Source organism: Leguminivora glycinivorella, chromosome 4 (assembly GCF_023078275.1).
Source record: "Leguminivora glycinivorella isolate SPB_JAAS2020 chromosome 4, LegGlyc_1.1, whole genome shotgun sequence".
Lineage (NCBI taxonomy): Eukaryota > Metazoa > Arthropoda > Insecta > Lepidoptera > Tortricidae > Leguminivora > Leguminivora glycinivorella.
The window spans coordinates 23,969,398-23,995,903 of NC_062974.1; the positions used below are offsets into that span (position 1 = coordinate 23,969,398).

At 39.9% G+C, this 26,506-nt stretch overlaps 3 protein-coding genes across 7 annotated transcripts in view; 2 read left to right on the forward strand and 1 right to left on the reverse strand.

Moving 5' to 3' along the window:
• The first annotated feature begins 3,552 nt into the window (after positions 1–3,552).
• Positions 3,553–4,471, forward strand: LOC125225338. Its single transcript, XM_048128995.1, has 2 exons — positions 3,553–3,694; positions 4,099–4,471. Exons 1-2 carry the CDS (start codon positions 3,568–3,570, stop codon positions 4,329–4,331), a joined length of 360 nt encoding a protein of 119 aa, XP_047984952.1. The 5' UTR covers positions 3,553–3,567; the 3' UTR covers positions 4,332–4,471.
• A 1,086-nt stretch (positions 4,472–5,557) lies between these two features.
• The window catches only part of LOC125225335 (probable peroxisomal acyl-coenzyme A oxidase 1), a 39,854-nt gene continuing 18,905 nt past the window's right edge, over positions 5,558–26,506 (reverse strand). For both annotated transcript variants that reach the window (XM_048128988.1, XM_048128989.1), the window contains 5 exons: positions 25,011–25,154; positions 24,111–24,216; positions 21,833–21,985; positions 7,154–7,270; positions 5,558–6,197 (listed from right to left, as the gene is read on the reverse strand). In XM_048128988.1, the coding sequence (XP_047984945.1) occupies positions 6,039–6,197; positions 7,154–7,270; positions 21,833–21,985; positions 24,111–24,216; positions 25,011–25,154 (679 nt within the window). In that variant the 3' untranslated portion in view covers positions 5,558–6,038. The remainder of the gene's footprint in view (positions 6,198–7,153; positions 7,271–21,832; positions 21,986–24,110; positions 24,217–25,010; positions 25,155–26,506) is intronic.
• Positions 11,564–20,262, forward strand: LOC125225337. Of its 4 annotated transcripts, none has more exons than XM_048128990.1 (9): positions 11,564–11,743; positions 12,720–12,961; positions 13,481–13,585; positions 14,076–14,141; positions 17,103–17,234; positions 18,650–18,697; positions 18,790–18,843; positions 19,139–19,186; positions 19,769–20,262. In XM_048128990.1, exons 1-9 carry the CDS (start codon positions 11,628–11,630, stop codon positions 20,119–20,121), a joined length of 1,164 nt encoding a protein of 387 aa, XP_047984947.1. In that variant the 5' UTR covers positions 11,564–11,627; the 3' UTR covers positions 20,122–20,262. The 4 variants fall into 4 exon arrangements, with proteins under 4 accessions (XP_047984947.1, XP_047984948.1, XP_047984949.1 ...); XM_048128991.1 differs by having other exon boundaries at positions 19,772–20,262; XM_048128992.1 differs by lacking the exon at positions 18,650–18,697.

Here is a 26,506-nt window from a genome sequence, read left to right on the forward strand (position 1 = left end):
GAGAGATTAATGTTATTAATGGGTCTGTGCAGTATAGTGCAGGGTTTCGGTTTGTTGCGCTTTATTGCGAACTCACACATAATAATACAGTGCCCTAAGAGGGACCCTACATGCTCAATATGTGTTTTCTTGGCATGTAAATCTGTGCAAACCAAGTCAATTAGAGTCTGGCTACTATTTGTGAAATGTGTTGGGTCAGTTATTACCTGTGTTAAATTAAAACTGGATAAGAAATTGTTAAATTTACATGTTTTTATGTCATTGTCAATAAATAAATTAATATTAAAGTCACCTAGAAGTATAATTTGGTCATAACTGGTTAATGAGCTAATTGTGTCAGATATGCCGTCTAAAAATAAATCTACGTCCTGCCATGGTGGACGATACGCTGTACCTACCACAATTTTTTTACCTTGTACCGTTATAGCTATCCACATTTGTTCCACCATTTTGTGTTTGGGATCTACGGGGTGCGGTAAATTACGCGCGGTCAAGTTACGTTTAATATAGAACCCCACTCCCCCACCACGTAAACGTGAACCCAGTTGACGCGGGGTGTGACGGAGTCTGCACCCCGGAATCACCGGGGCTCGGCATTCGTCTCCTCCTCTCAGCCAAGTCTCATTTATAGCTAACACGTCCATATCTAGCTTAGTGCAGGTGGCAATAAAGTTATCATGATTCGTGCCTAATGATCCCGCGTTATACAAACCTATACGTATATTATTCCTAGCGCCTGTTGATAAGTAAGTAGCTAGCTGGGTAGAACCGGTTTTGCTTTACAGGTACTGCAACCAAGCGCGGGGATCGTAAGCATGGAGCGTTTGAGGTTATAATTATAAGTGATAAAGTGTGATTCGGTGTGCGGTTATGTAGATAGATAGTGTTGTTCAAAGGTGATATAAAGAATAAATATGTTAATATAAGGTATATAAGGTGCATACATAAATTCACGTTCAAATAAAGTGTGTATGTGTTGTGTGTACTCAGTGCAAGTTTTTTAATTAATTGAATGGTTACCAGCGGCCACAGTAGCAAAGGAAGACAAGCTCGGATAGCGATTAACAAGAGTGATAAGGGGCCTATATTGCGAACAAACCTATGATCGGCCAAAAACACGATCTAAGTCTGCTTCGGTACGTATGCGATATCGCGGTGACGTTGTACCAGCCTGCTGCCGTGCGAAGATTTTACCATCTCGGGTCCAGACATACCGCCAGGAGTACTGCAGCTTGAGCTCCCGGGCCTTGTACAGCAGACGTCGATTGTGGGGGGTCAGCCGCTCGTTGACATAGAACCTACATGTACGACCGGGGATGCCGGTGCCTTCCGTGGTGACTCCGCGGCGCACGCGCGCGGCCTGCAGCAGGCGGTCCCTGACGACGCGGCGCGCCAGGCGCACGACGAGCGGCCGCGGCCGCGCTGCCGGCCCGTGGACTCCCTCCTGCACCTGAGGCGCGCGCCCCACACGGGTAGCGTCGACGATGTCGTGCTCAGTAAGTTCAATACCTAACTTTTGGCCAAGAGTTGTTACTAAATGCATCGCATTTTCGCCATTAGTCTCCGGCACACTAGATATCTCGATATCATTTAATAACAACTCCTGGTCGCGGTCGTTGAGCTCAAGTCTGAGCTGCGACACGGTTTCGACGAGGGATGTGTTGGCTGCGTTGTCACTCTGCTGCGGCCCACTCTCGAGGGACTCGACACGAGCGCAAAGCTCGTCGATGCGCCCGTCACAGCCATCGATCCTGGCTGACAGGCTCTGTAGGGACGTGCGGAGAGCGCGGATCTCGAGGCTCATTGCGCGCATCTCCTCGCGGAAGAGCCGGAGCTCAGTGACTAGCAGCTGGCTGTCGTTGACGCTGGTCGAGTTCAGCCCATTGTCGCGCGGGGTGGTGTTGCCGTCCGTGTAGGACACCTCCATCACCGAGCTGTCACCCTCGGGTCCTACGGGGCTCACATCGATCTGAGCTCGCGCGCCCCGGGACATGTTAACATTTGCATGTCCTAGACCGCGTACGGGCGTGTTCGTGTTGTCTGTCCTCGGCTCGGCACTTCTGCACTCCACACACTTCCAGGAGTATCTGAGGTCAGGCCCCATGCTATTATAAAAATCTTCCGAGATATTGGCACAGATGAAGTCGTACTTTTTTTGGCAGTTACAGCAGCTTAAATATCGCCCATCGGTTATTTTATTTAAACAGCCACCGCAGCTTGCCATTTTGGAGTTGAGCTGTTTGCTTTGGCGATAAGACTCAATATTGAACGACACACCGCAGAATGCGTACGCGCAAATGCTAACAGCTGATTGGCTGTCAGCGGTCAGCTGTCCCGCACAGATGATATTCAAATGTTACAGTTAGTTCACTTAACGCCGATTTTAGAACTGCGATTCTAGCCGCAAATTTATATTTGCACCCAATACAACTATTTACTTTCGTAAGCACTGATACTAGAAATAGTTTTAACACCAAATACGCGTTCCGGAATCGAATTTATTGTTTACTTTTCGATAAAAATCACGGAGCGAGCGTAGAGAGCGTATGACAGTTTTGACGTGCGTCACGTGACATCCGATATCGGATCGGATAATGTGAAAACAGACTAAGGCTTACACACTATATTAGTACCTCAATTGATAGTAGGTAGGATTCCTCATTCGGTGACACGACTAATTCAGTGAAACAACCAAAAATCGTCTTCCGGAATAGTGCCTCAAAGCTTGTAGGTATCACAGAATTAGGCGTGTCGCCGAATGATGCTAGTTTACCCTAAGACCGTGAAACTTTTTTCGTAAAAGAAAAATCGTTATAAGGTACGGTCTGAATCGCGGATACTAAGTAGGTAGGTCCAAAACTATTAGACAACGTAAAAACTCTTGTGTCAACGTAAAAGTCGCTAAACAAATGTTGGTCAGTTTAAGGAGTATAGCCTCTAAATAACCCGCCTAGGGTCGCATCGCATGAGACTGAGACGCCTACTCCGCACCGACACAGTTCTTAATGAGGAGGCACACTGACATTTTATCCCGCCAGGCGGCGTCTTTGCAAGTGTCTAGGCATGTCACTGTCATTCATATGTGAAAGAGAGAAAAAACATATCATCTTCTCCCTCTCACGTATGGACTAATAGGGTGGCGCCATCTGTCATAACCTTTGAGTGTGCCTCCTCATTTATTGAATTTGGTAATAATAAGGTTTCAAAGTTGTTGATGCTTAAGTTTGCTGCATAACTGCAAAAATACAGAATCAATTAAAAGCAAATGAAAATGCATACATACATACAACATACATACAATCACGCCTGTATCCCATGAAGGGGTAGGCAAAGCACATGAAACCACTCAAGTTTCCATGCCACTCTTGGCAAATAAGGGGTTGAAAGAAAAAATGCAATTTCGTAAAATTTTGTTTTTTACCAGGCCGTGGTGTTTAGTTCCTAAAATATGATTAATACACGTCCTTCAAGTTTTCAGCTGTCTACTTACACTACGGTGCAATCAATCTCTAATTCAAAACAAGCATTTCTACCGACAGTCAGAGAAGGGGCGCGCGGTATTTAAGCATGGAGAAATGCTCTCTCCGCATCCACTCGTCCGAGTCCTTCCGACTAACAACAAACATGGCGGCCAAACTGATCGTTGTGGCGACGGCGCTCGCCCTGTGCCACGCCACCCCGGCCCTATACAACGGTAAGCTAGGTAAACACCACAGGAGATAGGTAAGTACTTATTAATCTAAGAGTTACCTAGTTACTAGGTACGAAAGAAAAGTGATCGGGATATTTTACTCGCAATTTAAAATTCCAATGTTTTAAAGACACTTCGTGTTATTCAATTATTTCAATCAGCTACCTACTCATGTTCAGAAACGCACCGCATATTTTTGGCCCTTCAAATTACCTACTCGTTTGAAATTAAAAGCTAAACAGGTTTGAAGCCTCACCGCGCTTCATTTACAAAGCGGCCTTGACTTGACGTTTGGTCACAAAAAGTTGTGATGAACGAAACACGTGTAATTAATTAATTGTTGTTATCAGTGTTTGATTGAAATCAGGATTGAATATGATTTATATTCGGAACATTTTTGATTCCAGGTTTCCTATACCGTGATGGTCGAAACTTCGCGATCAGCAAGGCATACAGCAATAGCCTAGGCAGCCAGGCCTCCGGTGAAGTCTCGGCGAACGGAGGCTCCGCGCAGGCCTATGGCAGCGCCTCTAGCGACCAGCTCACCCGTGCGGACCTCGTCTACCCGCTCAAGCTAACGCTCAAGCCGAAGTCTACAACGCCCCCGCCATCCCCATGTACGGATCTGCCAAGGCTGTAGCTGAAGCTCAAAACGGTGGAGCCATTTTATACGCTCCCGCTCCTGCTACCATCATCTCATACGAGCAGAACTTTGCTCCCGCTGAAATCGGCTTCGTAGCCCCGGCCGCTCAGTCCGCACACTCCACTGCTTCAATAAACGGCGGTAGCGAATCTTCAATCGCTTCGGTCTCATCCAATGGCGCTGGATCCGCCACCTCATCCGCCCGCACCCAAGGAATCGGCAGCTACAAGACTTCCAGCAACGCTAACACCTACGGCTCCGGCTTCGGATCAGCCTCCTCGAACGCCAACTCAGGTGTCGGCTCGGCCACCACTGCCGCCCGCACTCAAGGCTTGAGCAACGGATACAGCTCTGCCACTTCCCAGGCCGATGGCGGTCTGGCGAACCGTGCCACCGCTGACGCTCAATCTAACGGAGGATACGGATCTGCGTCTTCTACCGCCAACAACGCTCAAGGCTCCGCTATCAGCGCGGCTAACACTCAAGGCTACACCGGCTCGGCTGCCTCTGACGCATCCGTGAACACCGGATACGGCAGCGCTATCTCTGCAGCTAAAGTCGCACCTGCGCCCCAGAAAGAGGATCCACTGGCGCTTCGGAACCCTCTACGGCACTCCTTCCCACATCAACACTCGCGCTCAGGCTAACGCTAACGGCTACAACGCCGCCAAGTCCTCCGCCGACGTGCAGCAGGCCGGCGCGCACTCCGCCGCCAACACTTACGGCTTGGACGGCTCCGCCAACGCCAACGCCAACGTGAACGGAGGCTACGGCTCCGCCAACTCCGCGGCCAACACCCACGGCTCCGGTTTCGCCAAGAGCGCCGCCAACACCCAAGGATCCGGCTACGGCTCCGCGCAGTCTCAGGCCAACACTCACGGCGCCGGCTTCGGCGCGGCCAAGTCCTCTGCCAACACCGGTTACGGCTCTGCCAACGCCAACGCTGACGTGAACGGAGGAGCTGGTTTCGCAAAGTCTGCGGCCAACAACGGCTTGGGTTACGGATCGGCCTTGTCTTCAGCCAAAAGCAATGGTTTCGGCTCGGCGCAGGCTAACGCTAGAGTCAACTAAGTAAACAAATGAGTTAGTACAATAAGATGACTCTTAACTTATCTTATTGCACTTACGTATTGCCGAACTAGTGAGATTTAATTTATTATAGTTTTAAGTTATTTATTTGATAGCTTTAAGGCTGATTGCGGTGGTGAAATAAAAGACTTTCGTTTACTTTCGTTGTTTTATACATTTACATACAGAAAAAACAAACTTTTCATTTTGGTACCTCTATAAATCATCCCAAGGAAAGGAATGAGAACATATTCACATCTAAATATCAAGATATCGTATAAAAATCTCTTCCAACTAAATTAAAATGTATTTCCAATTAAAACACCTAAAATTTCACAACCTTTCTTTGGCCAATTTCCATCACCAATATGTTATTATCAGACAAATTAAAAAAAATGTAAGTACCACAGTAAGTATAGAGTAACTTTTGTAACGTAGATACAACTTTGTTCAACTTCCGCTTTGAGTAGAAGTTTTTAACATCAACTGTATAGAATGAGTGGCATCCTCGCGCACAGGTCCATACGTACTGCAATTCGCGCAAAAACTCAAGACCTGTGGATTGTGGATTCGCGTGCTAGAACGTAACTCATGCTAGCACGCCATAAAAAAACTGTCAGTTCAGACGTAAGAAGTTTATAGTTTATGAGGTACCGTTTTCCCCTGCATGAGGGGCTTTAGGTACTTGTGGAAGCTCTGGTTGACGGGTTCAGCGTTGAGGGGACTCTTCAGGGCCTCTTCCATGAGGCGCTCGTACACTCGCCCGTCGTACGCACCCAGAGCGGAGTTGAGGACCTACAATGACACAAAGTTCTGTGAAACCTTGAAATGCGGTTGCTTTATGAGATAAACGTAGCATTGAACTCATGCATAGAAAAAACCCTAAAAAGACAAATTCCACGATTTCATTACGTATCGAGTACGGCGTGTTATCTTCAACTGAATATACACGACGGTTGACATTAGTGTTTACATCCATAGTATTTTATTTATTATTAATGGGAAAGTGTGTGTCTGTTTATTTGTCCGTCTTTCACGGCACAACCAAGCGACGAAATGACGTGATTTCTTCAGAGGTGATAGTTGAAGGGATGGAAAGTGACATAGGTTACTGTTTGTTTGTACCCAAAATGGGGGTGAAAGTTTGTATGAAGCATTCCGCAATTTTCGAATTGAACACGAGCGAAGCCGCGGGCAAAGGCTAGTACAGTCACAGGCACAAATAAGTGATGATTTCTGTACCTTGTCATGTCATATCTTCTCCCTGTCTTGTGTGAAATGTCATACGAAATTGTCAACCTATTAAAAGCGACAAGGTACAGAAATCATCACTTCTTTAGTCACGCCAGTAGGCCTAGCACATGATGGCCGCGGGAGTATGTCGCCGCGAGATAGATGCCACGTCTTCTTCTAACTGTATTAATGACATAAGGACGGGTAGTCTATCTCTCGGCGACATACTCCCGCGGCCATCATGTGCTAAGATTTGTATGCAACCTGTAGTTCTAACTGACAGTCTTAAAAATTCATAATCTTAGGGTTCCGTAAAAAGATTTGTATGCAACCTGTCAGTTCTAACTGACAGAATTTTCAGATTGATCTGGCAGGTTGCATTGCATACAAATCTTTTTTAAGATTATGAATTTTTAAGACTGTCTGCGGCGTGCCTTATGTCGGTGACTGTACTAAATATACTAATATCAACAGCCCTATACATTCCGATTCCTCGTCTTTGGCGCTCCAAGGATTACCTCGTCTCTGAAGTCAAAAGCGTCTACCAGACCCACGGCATTGGGTCTGATCTTCCCCAGAAGCGTCTCATACCGCTGCTGCAACTCTTGCACGTCCTTTGCGGTTATGGGGGTATACTGCAACAACAAAAAAACAACGCCACATTAAGGTTTGTGACAGGCCTATTTCAACAGTGATTTTCTGTACCTAGAATAATATTTAATATTGTAATCCTATACTGTTAGGTTTATAGTGAATAATTTTTTTTTTTTTATTACATAATAGTCGCCCGACAGTGACAAGGTTCAACAAGGAATAAATAATAAATATTGGGGACACCTTACACAGATCAACTTAGCTCCAAACTAAGCGAAGCTTGTAATATGGATGCTAAGCGACGATACATAGTAAAACATCCATGACTCAGGAACAAATATCTGTGCTCATCACACAAATAAATGCCCTTACCGGGATTCGAACCCAGGACCGCGGCTTAGCAGGCAGGGTCACTACCGACTGAGCCAGACCGGTCGTCAAACCACTAACTACTACTACTACTACTACTGGAACTAAGTACCTAAAATTAAAATACATACTTCGTCGAGTAATTTCACTACAATCGGTTAATAGTAGCTTGTAACACCTTGGTATACCTACGAAAGCTTTTTGCCCAAGCAGAAATAATGAGCCTTCGCTAAACCTCGGTCAATTAAGTGTGATAAAGTGGACTATGTTAGTCACGACTTCACGATTTGACAACCGGTCCCATCTTCTAGTACAGTCAAGGTAGATGCGGACAAAGTGCCAGAAATATGTAAAAACGACTTTATTGATTCAACGTTAAGGTTGTCGATACATATTTATGGCACTTTGTCCGCATATATATTTTTAATATCTTGACTGTACGTTCTTAAGAAGGTAATCGCTCGATCACAAAAAGTTGACTGAACTTTGAACGAAGGTAAAAGTGAACTGATGAATGAAAAAGTGATAGGTAGGCACTTAGAACTATTGAAGATTTTAGATGAAGTTTACAATAATTATGATAAAGCGTTTAGGTCAGGATGATAAGTATCTAAAATATAGGTGTTTAAAAGCACGACTGGGCTGCGAAGGCTTGACTCGATTCAATTAAAATCTTATTTTAAATCATCACAACTCTCCATATGTCTTCTAAACGCATTTTTTGTTATCATACATATATGTCCTATATACATACCAGTGGCGGGGCGTCGATACAACTCGATTCCCTACGGGTTGCCTAAAATTCTTCAGTACCTGTAGAAGTTCATACAAAACAGATCCCAAAAACCCCTCCGGCTTAATCAACGTAAATTTTCACGCCACGCCACTGATACTACGCCTACGAGTTTCCATCATGATCATACATCCTCAAGTCAAGTGTATCCTAATGTTTAAGACTGCAGATGTACCTACCTTAAGATCTCAAGGCTTTGTTTAGTTTATAGTATACTCTACTATCTAAGTGGTAGGTAGTAGGTACTGACTGACCCCATAGGTATAAACTAGGGATAAGGGTAGGAAGAATAAGAAACTTTACTACCTAGTGGAGAGCACCTATTAAATTAGGTTTAACTTATACGATACGTATTTATCTACTTGTACTAGTTCTTTATTTTGATATACAATGTTGAAAGTGCTGTAAAATAGGACCCTCTTTCTTTAAGTTCTTAAAGGTTTACGGTTATAGGTAAAGAGCACATTTGAACTCGGATCTCTTTAATAGAGAGATGAGTAATTTAATTTCTATAGCTTGGGTATGTGGCCCCGTTGCCAGCAATCGCCACTGTATATGTATAACAAGCCATAAAACCGATAAGTTTACCGATAATGAATTCAAACGGAAATTGACACAAATCTACGGGTTTTCCGGTCGTAAAGTAGACTAAAGTAGACCATCACACTTCACAGAAAAGGCCGGTCAGCATATTGCAAAAGCTACTTGTAAAAATCAACTTTTTAAAGCAGTAGTGGTTTAAAAGCTATCAATATTTTCACTGAAAATATCAAAAAATGTTGTACAGAACTTAGAAATAGGTCAATCGGTATCCGGCAGTTATTCATAATGGGTCGTTATTAAATCATCATTTATCCATACTATCCATACTATCCATACTAATCCATACTAATCCATCCATATCCATATCCATACTTAATATTATAAATGCGAAAGTAACTCTGTCTGTCTGTCTGTTACGCTTTCCCGCTTAAACCACGCAACCGATTTTCATGAAATTTGGAACAGACAATCTTTAGACCCTGAGACAGAACATAGGCTACTTTTTATTTCGAAAAAAAGGGATGAAGGGGTTGAAAAAGAGGTTGAAAGTTTGTATGGGATTTCTTAATTTTAAAAGATAAAACCATGAAACTTTATATTTTAGCACTTGATAAGAAATCATTAAACATATATTTAAAGTCACATACAGGTCAAACGCGATTAATTAAAATTATTTTTACCATTAAAATAAACTACTTAATATTATAAATGCGAAAGTAACTCTGTCTGTCTGTCTGTTACGCTTTCCCGCTTAAACCACGCAACCGATTTTCATGAAATTTGGAACAGACAATCTTTAGACCCTGAGACAGAACATAGGCTACTTTTTATTTCGAAAAAAAGGGATGAAGGGGTTGAAAAAGAGGTTGAAAGTTTGTATGGGATTTCTTAATTTTAAAAGATAAAACCATGAAACTTTATATTTTAGCACTTGATAAGAAATCATTAAACATATATTTAAAGTCACATACAGGTCAAACGCGATTAATTAAAATTATTTTTACCATTAAAATAAACATGGTGGGAAATAAACATTAACTAAAAGCGGGTAGATTATATTTATTTATCTACCCCGAACATTTATATAAATTAATATCGGGTAGTTTTGTATTGTTTACATCTCCGGTGACATTTTGCTGGGACGTCAGTCTTCCGCGACCACGGCCAGTGCAACCTGGCCGAAACGTTGGGAAAAAAGGTAAAAATAATGTTAATTAATCGCGTTCGACCTGTATGTGACTTTAAATATGTGTACAAAGCGCGAGAACTTAAAGTGTTATATCATTAAACATCTTGATAAGGGATAAGGATAGGGATAGGGATAGGGATAGCGATAGGGATAGCGAATGGGATAGGGATAGCGATAGGGATAGCGATAGGGATAGCGATAGCGATAGCAATAGCGTTAGCGTTAGCGATAGCGATAGCGACAGCGTTAGCGATAGGGATAGGGATACGGATAATATGGGTATCGTTAGAGGGATACGGATAATCGGTCGGCGGTCTCTTACAATCAATGTGCTCTAAGACGATCATTGTTTGCTTGCTTGAAGATTACGTTTGCGATAAGTATAAGCAAAATGTAAAAAATTGTAAGGGATAATAGAAAAAAGTACTTTTTACCCACCGATCATAGTGTCGAAATACGGGCTATGTGGGATGTTTATAAAGGTTTCCCCAGCGTATATAGAATTACCTACGCTGTGGTCGATGTGTAATATTTCTACAATCATTGCAAGCAAAAGTATTATGTGCAATCGAAATAATCGCAGATAAATATACCTACAGAGAAACCTAAGAATCCAAATGAAAATCTTAATGAATACTTTTATTACGCGGGCGAAGCCGCGGGTAAAAGCTAGTTACAAATACATTAACATTATTACCTACTTATAGGTGTGTTTGTATGATGATTTAATTTACGATTCGTGCACGCCTCTTATCGCGGGCAAGTCTCATCCAGAAGTGCCACGCAGTTTTTCGAATGTCGTTTCTTCCAACGAGCCAAATGATGAACCGGTCGATCGATCCATATTGATAATGTCGATACTTGATAAGTCTATTATTTTTGCGGACTAGAATTTTCGCCCCATATTTTTATAACGGTATTGTAACTAGATTTTAACCTTAGATTAAGCCATTAGTCAAGATACTCGAAATAGATTTGCATTATTGATTGGCGCCTGATAAAAAGTGTGCTACTTTATCAATACAATAACAATTTGCAGAGTCGTTATATCTACTGTCGACAGCATAGAGTACCTACCCGTTTCTGAAAATCATCTAACAACGAACATTCTTTTAATGTAAATGCGTAAATGCTAATAGAATTGTAATAAGTCTTACTAATTTTACGCAAAACAAGTTTGTGAATTTATATACCGAGTAAGTAATTTAAATCTCTGTCAAACAAGTCTGTCAGTAAATAGTAACAAAGAAAACTATAGGTATCCTTTTCTCTAGCACCCTAAAGAAAAAGATGCATATAGTTTTCTTTGTTCTTATTTACTGACAGACTTGTTTGGTTAACCTTTGCTTAAAACGCCTAGTATCCACAGACGATAAACTAAAAAAAGAATTTTGACGTTTGGACAAAATTTCATCACTGTCACTGTCAGTGTCATGTCATTCCAAAGCGTTTCTCGATGTTTCAGATATTTGTAAATAATTGAATTAAATATCAAATAATAATCATGAGCCTCTCATTAAAGGAGACGTATATGAAATATAAAGTGTGTGTTATTTGCAACGTTCCGCAGTCACAGGCGCCAGGAGTTCTATATGCCAAGTTTCCGCAGAATGTAAATCGGTACGTTTTGTATTTCGTTTTAGTCATAGCAAATCATTACCCTCGTTATAATTATTATTACTATTATTTCAATTTCAAGTCTCTAAACCTGTGTACCAAAGGATTTGCAATGTGAGCAATGGAGGCAGCAAGCAAACATTTATATTTACTTACACTTGCAAACCAAAGTAGCCAGCAACTATATTCCTTGAATAACAACGTAAATATTTATACCTTTTTAAGGATACTGCAGGGTTTCTGACAGTGCGTTTCTTGTACTTTACAAGACACTATTATATATGTAACTCTCGAAAATTAGCTTCTTCCAATGCCCTTCATAATTAAGTGTTGTTTTGTCTGTGACGTCTAAATAACAATTCTTTCATGTCCATGTCAGGTTCCCAATCCTTCCCAAAATCCTCAGTTCACCGAACATTCTATACGTGCGTTGTATGTTGAGAAACGTCGTCATTGGCAAAATCCACCTCGGAAAAAAGACCGAGGAGTGAAAGCCATAAAAAAAAAAAAGACACTATTATATATGTTAGTTTGTCATGTTTGTGCATAATATTGTGTTGCAAAAGTTGACATTTTCTATCAAACATAGGTACATATTTCTTTCCAGTGTAGAAATAGCACCAACTATCGAGCATACCTAACAATCAACATTCAGTCATACAAAGGATTAACAATTATATCAACTAATCAACTTACCAGCAGTTCTCAAAAAGTTTGTACATAGCCACGTCAGCAAATTTTAATTGATCCTATTTTGTTACCAACATTTAGTGGACTTTCGTAAGGTATATACAGATTGTTATAATTAAGAAAATATAGATACTGGAGAACCTTAATGACCAAATAAAACTTACTAAAATCTCAATTCATGAAATAAATCTTGGTACCAAAAAAGATTTTTTTTTCCTTAATTTTTGTACAATCTTTTCGAGAACTGCTGTTACATCTTTAATCAAATAACCATTACTATAATTTTCAGCTGTCGGAGATGGTTAAGAGTGATCGGTGACGTGAAGCTCCTCCAACTCTCCTTAAAGAAGCTTCAGTACCGCTTTGTCTGTGGTAACCACTTCCTCCCCCACCATTACACTAAAAGCGGCAAGCATTTGACGAAAGACGCAATACCATCATTGTTCCCTCACACCATCAAGCCGCTTAAAAAGGCTGTAGTCAAATTGTTTCCCATGCCTATGCACAGGACTAGCGATAAGATTTTACTCAGTAAGTCAATTTTATGTTCTTATTTATGTTTATAAAGCAACTATGACGGACTCGGAAGTTTTAGATTGCTTGCGCAATGAGCAAATAAGATAAGTTAAATAAAAAAATCCTATTTTGTTTTATTTGATTGCTCATGACCTCCTCTATTTCTGGCTGAGTCCAAGTGTCACCATAAATTGGTGGCAAAAATCATTACTGGGTGGGTGTGTAAAGAACGTTTCTAATCATCATTATACATACATACATACATACAATCACGCCTGTATCCCATAAAGGGGTAGGCAGAACACATGAAACTATTAAAGTTTCAGGGCCGCTCTTGGCAAATAAGGGGTTAAAAGAAAACGAAACTGTGGCATTGCAGTGACAGGTTGCCAGCCTCTCGCCTACACCACAATTTAACCCATATCCCATAGTCGCCTTCCACGGGAAGAAAGAGGGTGGTGAAATTCTTAACCCGTCACCACACAGGCCACACCATCATCATTATATTTAAATATATTCATGATTTGATTCCAGAATGCAGTCAGAGGATTGTGCCCATAACACCAAGTTTAAAGAACAATTCCCCAAATCCAGTATATGAATACTTAGAAAACGAATTTGAAATGCATATGGATCCAGGTAAAATTTAACTTACTTTAGCATTCCATTAACATGTTTGACACCAAGAACCCCTTTTTTTTTTACGGAGTGGGAATGCAGTTGCGCACGCTGTGTGGGACTCGCAGTTGCTTTCCCTTCTCCTGGCGAGAAGGGGAGAAATGGCCCTACCCACTAAACCCACTCCGGCGTTTCACCCTCTTTTCCATTGTGAGAGTGCACTGGGTTCGGAACGTTTCACTTCACCACTGACACCAAGAACCCCTGGTGGGCACTTATGGACTTTGCTCAGATGCCGAAGAACCCGCCCAAAGGGTTCTTCCACACATGCGGGCGGTTATAAATTACGACCGGTTTGTAACGTAGTGCGCCATTTGTTGTCTGGTAGTAAAAAAAAAACATTTATTTCGGACAATTAAAAATTCATATCACAATATCATATAGTGAATGTGTTAAATTTATAATTTAAATAAAGTAGAAAATAAAATTAATATGACACTTAATCTTTCAGATGCTCCTGAAGTCTCTGAGCATTTAATATCACCGAAAAAGGAATCATTGAGCCCCGCTCTTCAAGGTAATAAATTATTTTATTAATAAAAATGATTTTATTCAACATTGTAATAAATGAAATGGTGCATACTTAATAAAAGAACTAGAAGCTTTGCAAATATTTAAAGAAAGCCAGAACATTTGGGAGATTCTGTATGGTTGATTTGCACAGATTATTGGTTTCTGTATTTGTATTTGTGTCAGTCATGGTATGGCATGTGATCTATGGGTGAATCAACTTTTTCTTGCCTGTTATTGCCATGGTTACGGTCCCCCTGAGTCACGCTGGTTTTATGCAAAATTATGCTACTTAAACTATGCAAACATGCATTTTTCTGGTGTTAACAAGCCCTTTCCTTGATTTGCCACCTACAAACATGGACTACATGCATGCTTACATAATTTCAGTAGTATAATTTTGCATAAAATAAGCGTGACTCAGGGGACCGTAACCATGGCAATAACAGGCAAGAAAAAGTTGATTCACCCATAGATACAAATATATAAAATAAATTCAAGTATGGTGACGGGTTAAGAATTTCACCACCCCCTTTCTTCCCGTGGGTGTCGTAGAAGGCGACTGTGGGATATGGGTTAAATTGTAGCGTAGGCGGTTGCCAGTGGCGGTACAGCCATATAAGCCCAAAAGCCGGGCTTGCCCTAACATTTTTAAAATCGCGCGCTAATATTAGATATTATTAAGTTCTCCATAAGTGAAGCTCACGGCCGACTAGGGTGTGCAAACCGGTTAACCGGTTAACCGAAAAACCGGTTAACCGAGACTTTTTGGCCTCTGTTAAAAACCGGTTTTTATAGTCGCTAACCGGTTAATAACCGAAACTGTACTTCTTTCTCAAAATTTGGAAAATTAGGCATTAAAAGGTTAAAAAATACATAATTATTTAATGTTTTGTAATAATAAAGATTTATTCATTACTTTTCAACGACAACATTATTATCTGTAATGATTTTATTTTAAAAATTAGTCCCGAGTCTACTCAATTATACATTTTATACAATACAGTAGAGTCCGGTTAGTATATTACGACTCCGCATAGACCTAACGTCCAACCTCTTACAACGACATAAGCACAGGTATTTATTTGGTTTTCGTATGTGATAGTATGAAAGTACATCTGTTTATTACGACTCCGATTTTAACGGCCAGCCGCTTTTTATGACACATTTTACACAGAATCCGTCCGTCAAGTCCGGTTGCAACGACGAGCGACAACGTTTTTAGTTTTACTAGTAAATTGAGGAAACAAAGCTACTTCCACCCGAGCACGGCCCCCTGTCTTGCCTACAACAAGTAGCAAGATTACATTGTGGCCATGTAACTTTTTGAAGTATTGCTTATAAGCTAAATAGAACCCAATTTGTATTTTTCGATTGCGTATAAACTAGCTTTACTTACAAATGATGAGCAAGCACGCATACTAAAAAGGATTTTTCTAACTAAACAAGTCACAATAAAATAAGGTATTAATACTATGATAATAATATTATAATACCCTTTAATAAACCTATTGATTGAAATGTTTTAGTAATAGAGATGAAGATATTACTTTTAATTAAAAGAAATTAAATTCGTTTTGTACGACATCCGGTTAGTACGACCTACGACGTAATATCAGCGGTCCCTCGAGCGTCGTTGTAACTGGAGTCTACCGTATATTTCAAATATTTTAGAAAAGAAAGGTAAAATGGAGATCTTGGTTTTCTTACATCAATTGCTTGTATTACTAGGGGGTCTGGGAGCGGTAGACCTTCGCGACATGCCTAGAAAACGCAAAACTGACGAATCACATTCAAACCACACAAGCCTTTTATAGTAATTTCCGCATTTACCAAATTTCCAAAAACTGGATAAAAATAATCTTCATTGTGCAAGTAATACCTCCTACGATATCATCAACATCAGAATTCTTAAAGGTAATGGTAATTAATGCGTAGTACGGCCATTTACTAAAAATCCTCAAAACCGGTTAATAACCGGTTAACCGGTTTTGAAGGAAAAGTCTCGGTTATTAACCGGTTTTTTAAGTTAACCGGTTTTTGCATACCCTACGGCCGACCGACCATACGGTACAGACCACAGCATGTTGCCATGTTTTGCCGTGGCGCTAGTGCAGCGCGGAAGAGCACGTTCACTACGTTCAGCTATATCTTGCTCGCTCGCACTCGTTGGCTTGCAATGGGGCTTGCTCTTGCATCCTTTTTTTCCTAGCTTTTAGCCTACATTCTGCCTAGCAACTTATATAACTATTTGTAGGTATATATAGAACATTTGTTCCACGATTTAAGCCGGGCTTTTGGTATGAAGTGAGGAACAAGATTGAGCGCGCGTTTGATTGACAACTTCAAGTGTATTATTATTTAGTCGAAAGTTTTATTTGCGTTAAGTGAATGTGCTCTTCTTCGTTTTCTTGTTATTAAGTGTTTAATTCGTTTAAAAATCCAATTGACAATGGATGAATTTGTTCCTTGTGACGGTGACAAATGCGTGGTACACATATTACTCGACGAAGGCAAGGTAAAGTAGTTAAATTTTGCCCAAAAACGAGACATTATTTCCGCGCGAAAACCAACGCCCGGCTTGTGTATTTCTCAGAAAAGTGCGGCGCGTAATAGAACATTTTGTAGGGCTGTGAGTTCGAAAATTGAAGATTAAGTAGTTAGATATTGCCAAAACGTACCTTTCGGCTTGCCTCACTTTGAAACCCTAGGCACGCCACTGGCGGTTGCCAGCCTCTCGCCTACGTTGCCAGCCTGTCACTTCAATGTCACAGTTTCGTTTTCTTTCAACCCCTTATTTGCCAAGAGTGGGACTGAAACTTGAGTAGTTTCATGTGCTCTGCCTACCCCTTCATGGGATACAGGCGTGATTGTATGTATGTATGTTATTCACAAAGTCCACAACACAAACGTTCTTGATTTTATTATAAATAACAATGCCCCTATAATATTTATTTATTTCTTCCAGAATGTCTACCCAAGATAATCCCGATACTACACCAGAACTTGCCTCCCAATTCGCAGACCACAGAAATATACACCATCAACAAGGACCGCCAAGTCATACCGATCACCACCAAAGTGCTCAACGATGGCAAAGGTGAGCAATAATCATGCTGCGTGTGTCTTAATTAAAATTTAAATATTGGAGTGAATCAACTTTTTCTTGCCTGTTATTATGTTGGTTACGGTACCCTGAATCACGCTGGCTTTATGCAAAAATTATAGAATAGAATAGATTTTCCTTAATTTGCCACCTACAAACATGGACTACATGCATGTTTGCATAATTTCAGTAGCATACTTTTGCATAAAACGTGACTCAGGGGACCGTAACCATGCCAATAACAGGCAAGAAAAAGTTGATTCACCCATTCCTTAATGACACAACTACGAAAAGTAGAAAATGCGTAACAACTGGCGGCGTAAATCAAAGGAACGTTTTGAATTGACATGTTTTGAATTTTAAACATACAGCGTACTATATTGAGATATAGACGGATTAATAAAACTCGTAGTCGATAAAACGTTAAGAAAAAAAAAACACAAAGGGCCAATAGTTCGAATTTGGGACATTTTCAAATTCGCTTTACACTCTCGACACTAAGAACCCACCTGGTGGGCACTTGTAAACTTTGTACATACGGAAGAACCCGCTAGGCGGGTTCTTGCCAGACAAGCTGGCGATATAATTGTAGGCATTCAGCGTTGCGCGGTCGGAATTTGAACTTTAATCTATCGGAGCAAGAGTCGTTATTAAACGAGTTTTTGGAGAGGCCTTTTTGTACTTGTACTAATAATTATGTATTATGTGGCTTTAATGACGTTATAAATCAGATTTTAAGAAATCTCTTACTTGTCATTTTGACATGGACATGGAGGATTCCAATTGGTTGACTGTAGGTACACGATCGAATAAGAAAAGCAGCTCTTGTCGATTTCGGACACTCCCTTTTAAATACATACCTACGTTCTGTTTTTATTTTTTCCCCTCACTAGCTCCGAAACACGTGTTTTGTGCCTTAATACCAGCGGGTAAAAACGCATTTTATCCACTAGTGGGTAAAGTAATTTGACCTTGAATAAGTCAAATTAACTGCTTTAAAATTGATAAAAGTAGGTGAATCTAGTAATAAAGATGATTTACCACCTGTGGAACTACTGGAAGTAGTGATAAACGCATTTTTTGCGTTGTAGTTTCCTCGCTATAGTGAGGGGAAAAGTTTTGTGTTACACTCGGGTGCAAATGTATTTTACTTCTCGCGTGTTAAAAAACTCGCAAGTTCAGGATTCTATTCTCGAACCACTCGCTTCGCTCGTGGTTCAACTATAGAATCCTTTCACTTGCTCGTTTTTCAATTCCACACTCGGCGTTAAAATACAACTTTGCCCCCTTGTATAACAAATAACTATTATACTGTTGGTTTTTTTTTATTTCAATCGTGTGCGAACATTATTTGATTTATATTAAAAAATTACATAAATAACAAAAAACATGCCTCTATTTTATTGCAGAATGTGTAATAGAGTTTTCACAAAAGAAGATACCTGTAGTTCCTAAACGTAAGTCTCCATATTTTTCCTTTATGTTGTTAAAAAATATCGTGTTGCTTCGTGAAAGTGTACCGTCTAAAATAACTTAACATTTGTTTTAGAGCCAAAAGTGATACCTGTCAGTGACAAGGTGTTGTCCACGATCCTAAAGAAAGGTAGGGTCATGTACTTTAATTTTAGAAATGGGTCGAATTTTCGGTAAATATTCGGTATTATATTCGACAAGATTTTTTGCCGAAATGTTTGCCGAATATTTACCAAATAAACAAAATAAGTAAATAGCGTAAGTTGTTTCGTGATTCATCGGATAATGACATCTTGACATCCTATTTCAGTATTCTAAAGAACCACCAAAGGGAGTTAAAAATGCTTTTAAATATACGTACCTACTACCTACAATAATTATGTAAAAAAGTAAACTTTTTACTTACATCATAACTTTTTTTACAGACGTTGATGTGAAGATAGAACCAATTACCGAACATTACAACACTTTGAGTAAGTACTTGCCATTTTCTTATTCATATTCTATGGAATTTTAGTTGATCTACGACTAATATAAAAACTGCTAAATATAGGTACTAAACTTATTTGATTAATTCTATTTTGGTGCTGGGTTGACATTTTTCTTCCTTATCTTATTTTATATCTTTAAACTAGCAATTCTCCTATATTATCTTCTATATTTATTTATTTATATATATGTATACCGACGATCTCGGAAACCGCACTAACGATTTCGCTGAAATTTGTTATGTGGGGGTTTTTGGGAGTGAAAAATCTATCTAGCGTAGCGCGTAGCCTTAGATCGCGGAAACGCGAATTTTCGAGTATTCATGCGTTTTTCTTTCACGTTAGTAAACGTAAAATATGGTCGTTAATTTCGCCAACTGCGCGTCGGATACGCGTAGCTCAGTCGTACGAGGTCGGTCTATAATGTTCGCAGATAGATCGCAGGTGTCAGGGTTTCGAATCCCGGCCAGAAGAGTTTTTTTTTTATGTAACGACATGATATAATATTATAAAATAGAACCCAGATATTATTTATTTAAGGTTAAAATGTATATTTTTTAATTCCAGTAGAGCCAAAACAAAATCAAAGAGAAGAGGAACTGCAACGCAAAATCGTAAAACTACAGCGAAGAAACAAACAACTAAAACGGATTCTCAAAAACATCTACTTAGTAGACGAAGTTCAGTCGCCTAACATAAGGAGGGTCATAAAAAAAGCTGTATACAATAAACAATTAAAAGAAGGAATCAATGAGTTTACTCATGAGAAGCAAATGGCAGCGGCCATTTTGAAAAGGGCTTTGTCTGCGTACCACTATTTGAGTTGCTTGATGCCCCTGCCTAGTGTGTGTGCGTTGGAGAAAATAGCTAAAGGAGTCCCTGTGACAAGCAAAACTACGAAGTGTAGACATTTGTTGTGAAATGGTGAAATTATGCGGAAATCCTGGAAGTGCGAAAGTGTTTATACGGTAGTTTGAGATTAGCATGATTATGATGAAACTATTTTAACACGATTTTTATTGTAAAATCTAATGTTATTAATAAATTTAATTATTACTAGTTTCCTTGTTTTTTTTTCTATCAATACGAACGCCCGACGGCTGCGTTTAATGCGAATAGGTAAGTTTTATACAAATAAAAATTGCGTTCGCAACAGTTACGCATTTAACTACCTAACTAGTTATGTTTGCTATCAAGTGTTGACTATTATGTTGTATACGGTAATAGATTTAGATAAAATGTAAAATAAATATAACGCTGCAAAAATAAAGATAACGCAAGCTAATCAAACAACAATTTTAAAAATAGAACTGCCGTTTTGGTTCTGAAATCTGATACAGTTCATTAAGAACACTTTTCTACATGGGTACTAAGCCTGTTTTGATTTTTTGGTATTTTACACTTTTCTTTCCGCTCGTTCGTGATACGGGTACTTATGCGGGGTATATCCCACACCCAGTCTTGCAAAACTTATGTATCAGTAACTTCATAACTTGCAGGTAAAACTCTAATTTCACTTACTTACCAGTAGCAGGTAGCAGGTCACCTAGCCGTCGAGCGCCCAGTAGACATTGTATAGATCAACAGCTGCTATAGTGTCCTTTGTCCAACACTATAGCGTCTATAGCACTGTCCTTTGGGCCTAGGCACACTACTTACAAGAAATGACGTACCGACGCGATAGGCTACATCACACTAGTGTGCTAGGCCTGCACCGATAGCATGGTCGCGCGATAAACGATAAAACAGGGCCGTCCCTATCGCACTTACAAATAGTTGAAATAGTGCGATATGGACGGCCTGATGTTTTATCACTTATCGCGCGACCATGCTTGCCTGCCTGCGGTTATCCCGCTTAAGAGCCAATAAAGACTTAGCAGGCTTGTACAGACAGAAGAATCTAGAACTCACCAATAATATTTAAGTCACCCAGTCGTTCAAGGGCCCAGTAGATCGCATACAACTTTAACAGTTGATATAGTACTGTTCTAGTTTCTCCGCTCAGAGCGAAGGAGGTCGCTAGCAGACTTGTATACAGACAGAAGAATCAACTCACCAGTAATAAGTCACCCAGTCGTTCCAGGGCCCAGTAGATCGCATACAGCTCTATAACAGTTGATATAGTACTGTTCTGGTTTCCCCGCTCAGAGCGAAGGAGGTCGCTAGCAGACTTGTATACAGACAGAAGAATCTAGAACTCACCAGTAATAAGTCACCCAGTCGTTCCAGGGCCCAGTAGATCGCATATAGCTCTAACAGTTGATGTAGTACTGTTCTCGTTTCCCCGCTCAGTGCGAAGGAGGTCGCTAGCAGACTTGTATACAGACAGAAGAATCTAGAACTCACCAGTAATAAGTCACCCAGTCGTTCCAGGGCCCAGTAGATCGCATATAGCTCTAACAGTTGATGTAGTACTGTTCTAGTTTCTCCGCTCAGATCGAAGGAGGTCGCTAGCAGACTTGTATACAGACAAAAGAATCAACTCACCAGTAATAAGTCACCCAGTCGTTCCAGGGCCCAGTAGATCGCATATAGCTCTAACAGTTGATGTAGTACTGTTCTGGTTTCCCCGCTCAGAGCGAAGGAGGTCGCTAGCAGACTTGTATACAGACAGAAGAATCTAGAACTCACCAGTAATAAGTCACCCAGTCGTTCCAGGGCCCAGTAGATCGCATATAGCTCTAACAGTTGATGTAGTACTGTTCTCGTTTCCCCGCTCAGAGCGAAGGAGGTCGCTTCTAGTTCTGACTTGTAAACTGATAGGAGAATCACTCGCGAATGAGCCTGGGGACAAAATGTATATACGAGTAAGATTATTAAACATTCCTTTGTCTACATACATCCATACTTAATATTATAAATGGGAAAGTGTGTGTGTCTGTTTGTTTGTCCGTCCTTCACGGTAAAACGGAACGACAAATTGCCGTGATTTTTTAAGTGGAGATAGTTGAAGGGATGGAGAGTGACATAGTCTACTTTTTGTCACTTTCTAACGTGAGCGAAGTCGCGGGCAAAAGCTAGTATTATATATAGCTACGAGTAGGTACCCGACCAAAGTAATTGAGGATGTACCTTAGCACCGTTTTGCATTGTTTATCACTTGCACATTTTCATGAAGGTGCAAAGGGCTGCATGAGCTGCAAGTGGGTGAGGTAGAAGCGACTGAGTAGGTATATTTTGTAAAAACCTGATGAAATTAAGGAATAGAAAAAACGAATCCAACATCAGTTATGACTTCAACGCTTCGAATTATCATAATTTCAGCATAACTTTGAACAAAAAAGGAAGCGCTTGGACTCTGTTTGCATTTTAATCGATCGAATGTGTGATGTCACTAGTTAAGCATGGTCGTGAGACCATCAAAATAACAGCAAAGGCTGACAAAAATCACGAAATGTTCTAAAAATTATTCTTCACGCACGTCAAAATAATGGTCTTCCCAACACTCTTAATTCTCACCATTCTCCAAACTCCAAAAAAACGGTCATAAACTTAATAAAATTCAAAGTCTTTTATTGGCGAAATTTGCATTCAAAACTAATTAAGACATTAATTGCAAATTTCGAGAAATCGAAACTATTAGCCGATCACTGTTACCTACTACACTACCATTTCACTAACCAGACATTTATAGCCCAATAAATCTAAAGTCGTTATAAAACTGTAGCAAATAAATCGATTTTATTTAGTTTTATTGGACTATTCGACCGCTTTATACCTACCTACTCGTGAATTATATCGAAATCTTAAAAGAGAGTTTCTTTGATATATTAAATAGTGACAGCGGGCATCCTTATACTAAATAGAGCTTGGAATTTTTATTGCCTTTATGGGGATTTTAATCAGTGGGTTGCCGCATTTAAAACTTGTTCAAATACGCTCTAAACGGTTACAACATTTTTTTACAGAGAATTTTAACAATAAAGTCGAGAAATATAATTAATTAATATTGGCCCGAGTTATTTGTTGACAAATGAAATTGTAAATAATTTAAACATCGTGATGTTTCGTGAGATTCGTGAGGAAACCGGATTTATCCCTAGTTCTTGAAAAAAGTAATACCTAGTGCCTATTTACTCTTTGCAGGTATCCCACATGCGTATTATATCCGTATTGCTGCATTGAGATATTTTATGGAAGCTTAGTACCCACATGAAAACTAAAGCCAATTATTTCGAAACAAATTATTAAATGTGTGCAGACCAGGCCCCGTAGCCGAATGGCATTTCTGCGGCGTTTGGAGCAATCTATCTCTATAGCTCTTGCTTATTGGCGCGACAGAGCCAGACTGCATTTCTGTGGCAGAAATGCCATTCAGCTATGGAGCCTGATACTCGCTCGGCGTGTTGTGTACTGTTAATACACTGTAAAAAACTGGCCAAGAGCGTGTCGGGCCACGCTCAGTGTAGGGTTCCGTAGTTTCCCGTATTTTTCTGAAAAACTACTATCAAGTTCAAAATAATTTTCCTAGAAAGTCTTTATTAAGTTCCTACTGTTGTGATTTTTTTCATATTTGTTAAACATATGGTCCAAAAGTTAAAGGGGCGGGGGACGCCCTTTTTTTCCTTTAGGAGTGATTATTTCCGAAAATATAAATATGTATTATCAAAAACGATTTTATTAAACCCCTACTCATTTTTAAGTACCTATCCAACAATATATCACTCGTTGACATCGAACATTTTTTTCCACTTTTTATTGTACCACTTTGTCGGCGTGATTGATATACATATCGGTACCAAATTTCAGTTTTCTAGTGCTAACGGTCACTGAGATTTTCCGCGGACGGACGGACGGACGGACAGACAGACATGGCGAAACTATAAGGGTTCCTAGTTGACTACGGAACCCTAAAAGATGTTAATTAACGAAGCACATGAATGATTTAATGGGTACGATGATTATTTACCTCGGAAGCGGCCACCAGCTGCACCGAAGTTAGGTTCCACGCGTCCTCTTGACTCTTGCCGTCGTTCATGTGCCTTTGCATGCTGTACAGACACGCTTCCACTTTCCTGTAGAACATGACATGACAATCATTGAATGAAAAAATTGTTTTTGATTAACAAAAAAAATCGTAATACTTTATAACTAATTTATTAATACCAGTAGGCCCAGCACATGATTGCCGCGAGAGTATGTCGCAGTTGACACGTCTTCTTCTAACTGTATTAATGACTTAAGGACGGGTAGTCTATCTCGCGGCGACATACTCTCGCGGCAATCGTGTGCTGATACTTAAAATACCAGAACCAATATCGAGTTGAAATGGTTTTGATACGTACAGTACAAATCTCTATGCATGGGGGTCTACTTTTCTCTGCAGCTGACTGTACCTTAAAAACCCCATTGGTGGTTAACGCACATGCCGTACATACCACAACTTATCCAATTTGCTTTCACAAATGTGATTTGAGACGTCGTTAAGGTCGTGTCAAAACAAAGGTATATCAGAACTGTCTTTATTAGTGTAACATTAACAATAGAATCGGCTTCCATTAACAACTAAAAACTGTTATTCAACGGTTCTCTGACTGTCCTGTTGCTAATTACTTGCCTACCGATTTTCATCAAACCCCTATAAAAACATAATCAATAAATCAATCAATAAACAATTAAACAATATACTTACCCAGCCGCTACCTTCTCGAATCCCTTAACTATGCCGTTGACCGAGTTGTCCCATTTGGTTATCTTGCTCCGGTTGGCCAGGTACTTAAGCCATGGGCGGGCTCACGGTCTGGCCTGTTGCTACTCGCATGACACCTTCCATGAAACCCCTATAAAATAATCAATAAACAGTACGTACCCGGCCGCTACTTTCTCGAATCCCTTAACTATGCCGTTGACAGAATTATCCCATTTGGTCATCTTGTTGCGGTTGGCCAGGTAAGCCATGGACGGGCTCACCGCTTGTCCTGTTGCAACTTGCGTACCAGCTTTCATCAAAGCCCTGTCAACAAAATCCACACATAGAATTGGAATAAGCTCATCATTCGCTTGCCCTTATCCCAATTATTTACTTGGGGTCGGCGCAGCATGTCTTTTTCTTCCATACCTAGGGTTTGAGATCCGGATATCCGGATATCCGAATTATCCGGATATCCGTTGAATTTGAGATCCGGATCCGAGGTCTCATAGGATCCGGATAAAACGGATAATACGGATCCGTTAAATATGGGTATCTATCCACGCCAGAAAGAATTTTCGAATGAAATTGATGAATTATTTCCTGTATTTTGTCGCTTAAAATGTTTATTCACATTTATTTAATTCAAATCCTGAATTGAATATCAAGCTAGGTTAGGTTTGGTACATTACGGCCATGCGATGAATCCATAAAACTATATGTTAACAAACTAAATAAAATGAACAGTAAATCATTGTTTTTAAAACTGCTTTCGTTTCTAACTGGATGCATCCCGCAGGAACAACGATAAATTATTAATTTTCTATAAAGCAGAAACGATTGCCATGGATGTTTTAAAGCTTAATGATGAATTAGAAATCATGGAAGTAATTAATATCATTATATACCTAATTATTTTATAAGCTGAATACAGATCCAATTTTTTTTGTATTTAATAAGATGGGAGGTAAACTAGCAGACATGTCGCCTGATGGTAAGCGATCACTCTCGCCTATGGACACCCAAAACACCAGAAGGATTGGAGGTGCGCAGCCAGCCTTAGAGCTTCACTGAAAAGCGACTGGCAAATATCAAATGACATTTTGCACATAATTTCAGAAAAACAATTGAAAATGGTACACGATAACTAAATATGTATAACATATTTTACACGTCTAATACGTGTAACGCAATAAAATAATATTATTTTATCTTTTTTCCTACATCTGCAATTTCGCATGGATGTATTTCTTGGCTGTGGTTACGGATAGACGCCCCAGTAAAACGGAGGTAAATATTAGTGAACAACACTAAATTACCCTGCATAAGCTTATGTATGTTAAACAAAAATATTGGCCTACTGTTTAATGTTATATGCTGTGTACAATGGGAGTGACATGAATTGTGTCGCTTAACTTCAAACTCGGGTAAATCCATTCTGCTTTTTTTGTATAATCGTCCTTAAAACCGTATCGATTTACGCGAATTTGAAGTTAAACGATACAATTGTATGTTAAAAGTTCGTCTAAAAAGTTAATGAAGCAATAAAAGACTATATTTATGTCGTTTTGTGAGTTTAAATTATTTTGATTTGACGAAACCCCTATAAAAAGTGACCTTTTCAACACGGATCCGTTTTATCCGAAATATCCGGATATCCGGATCCGGCAAATCTT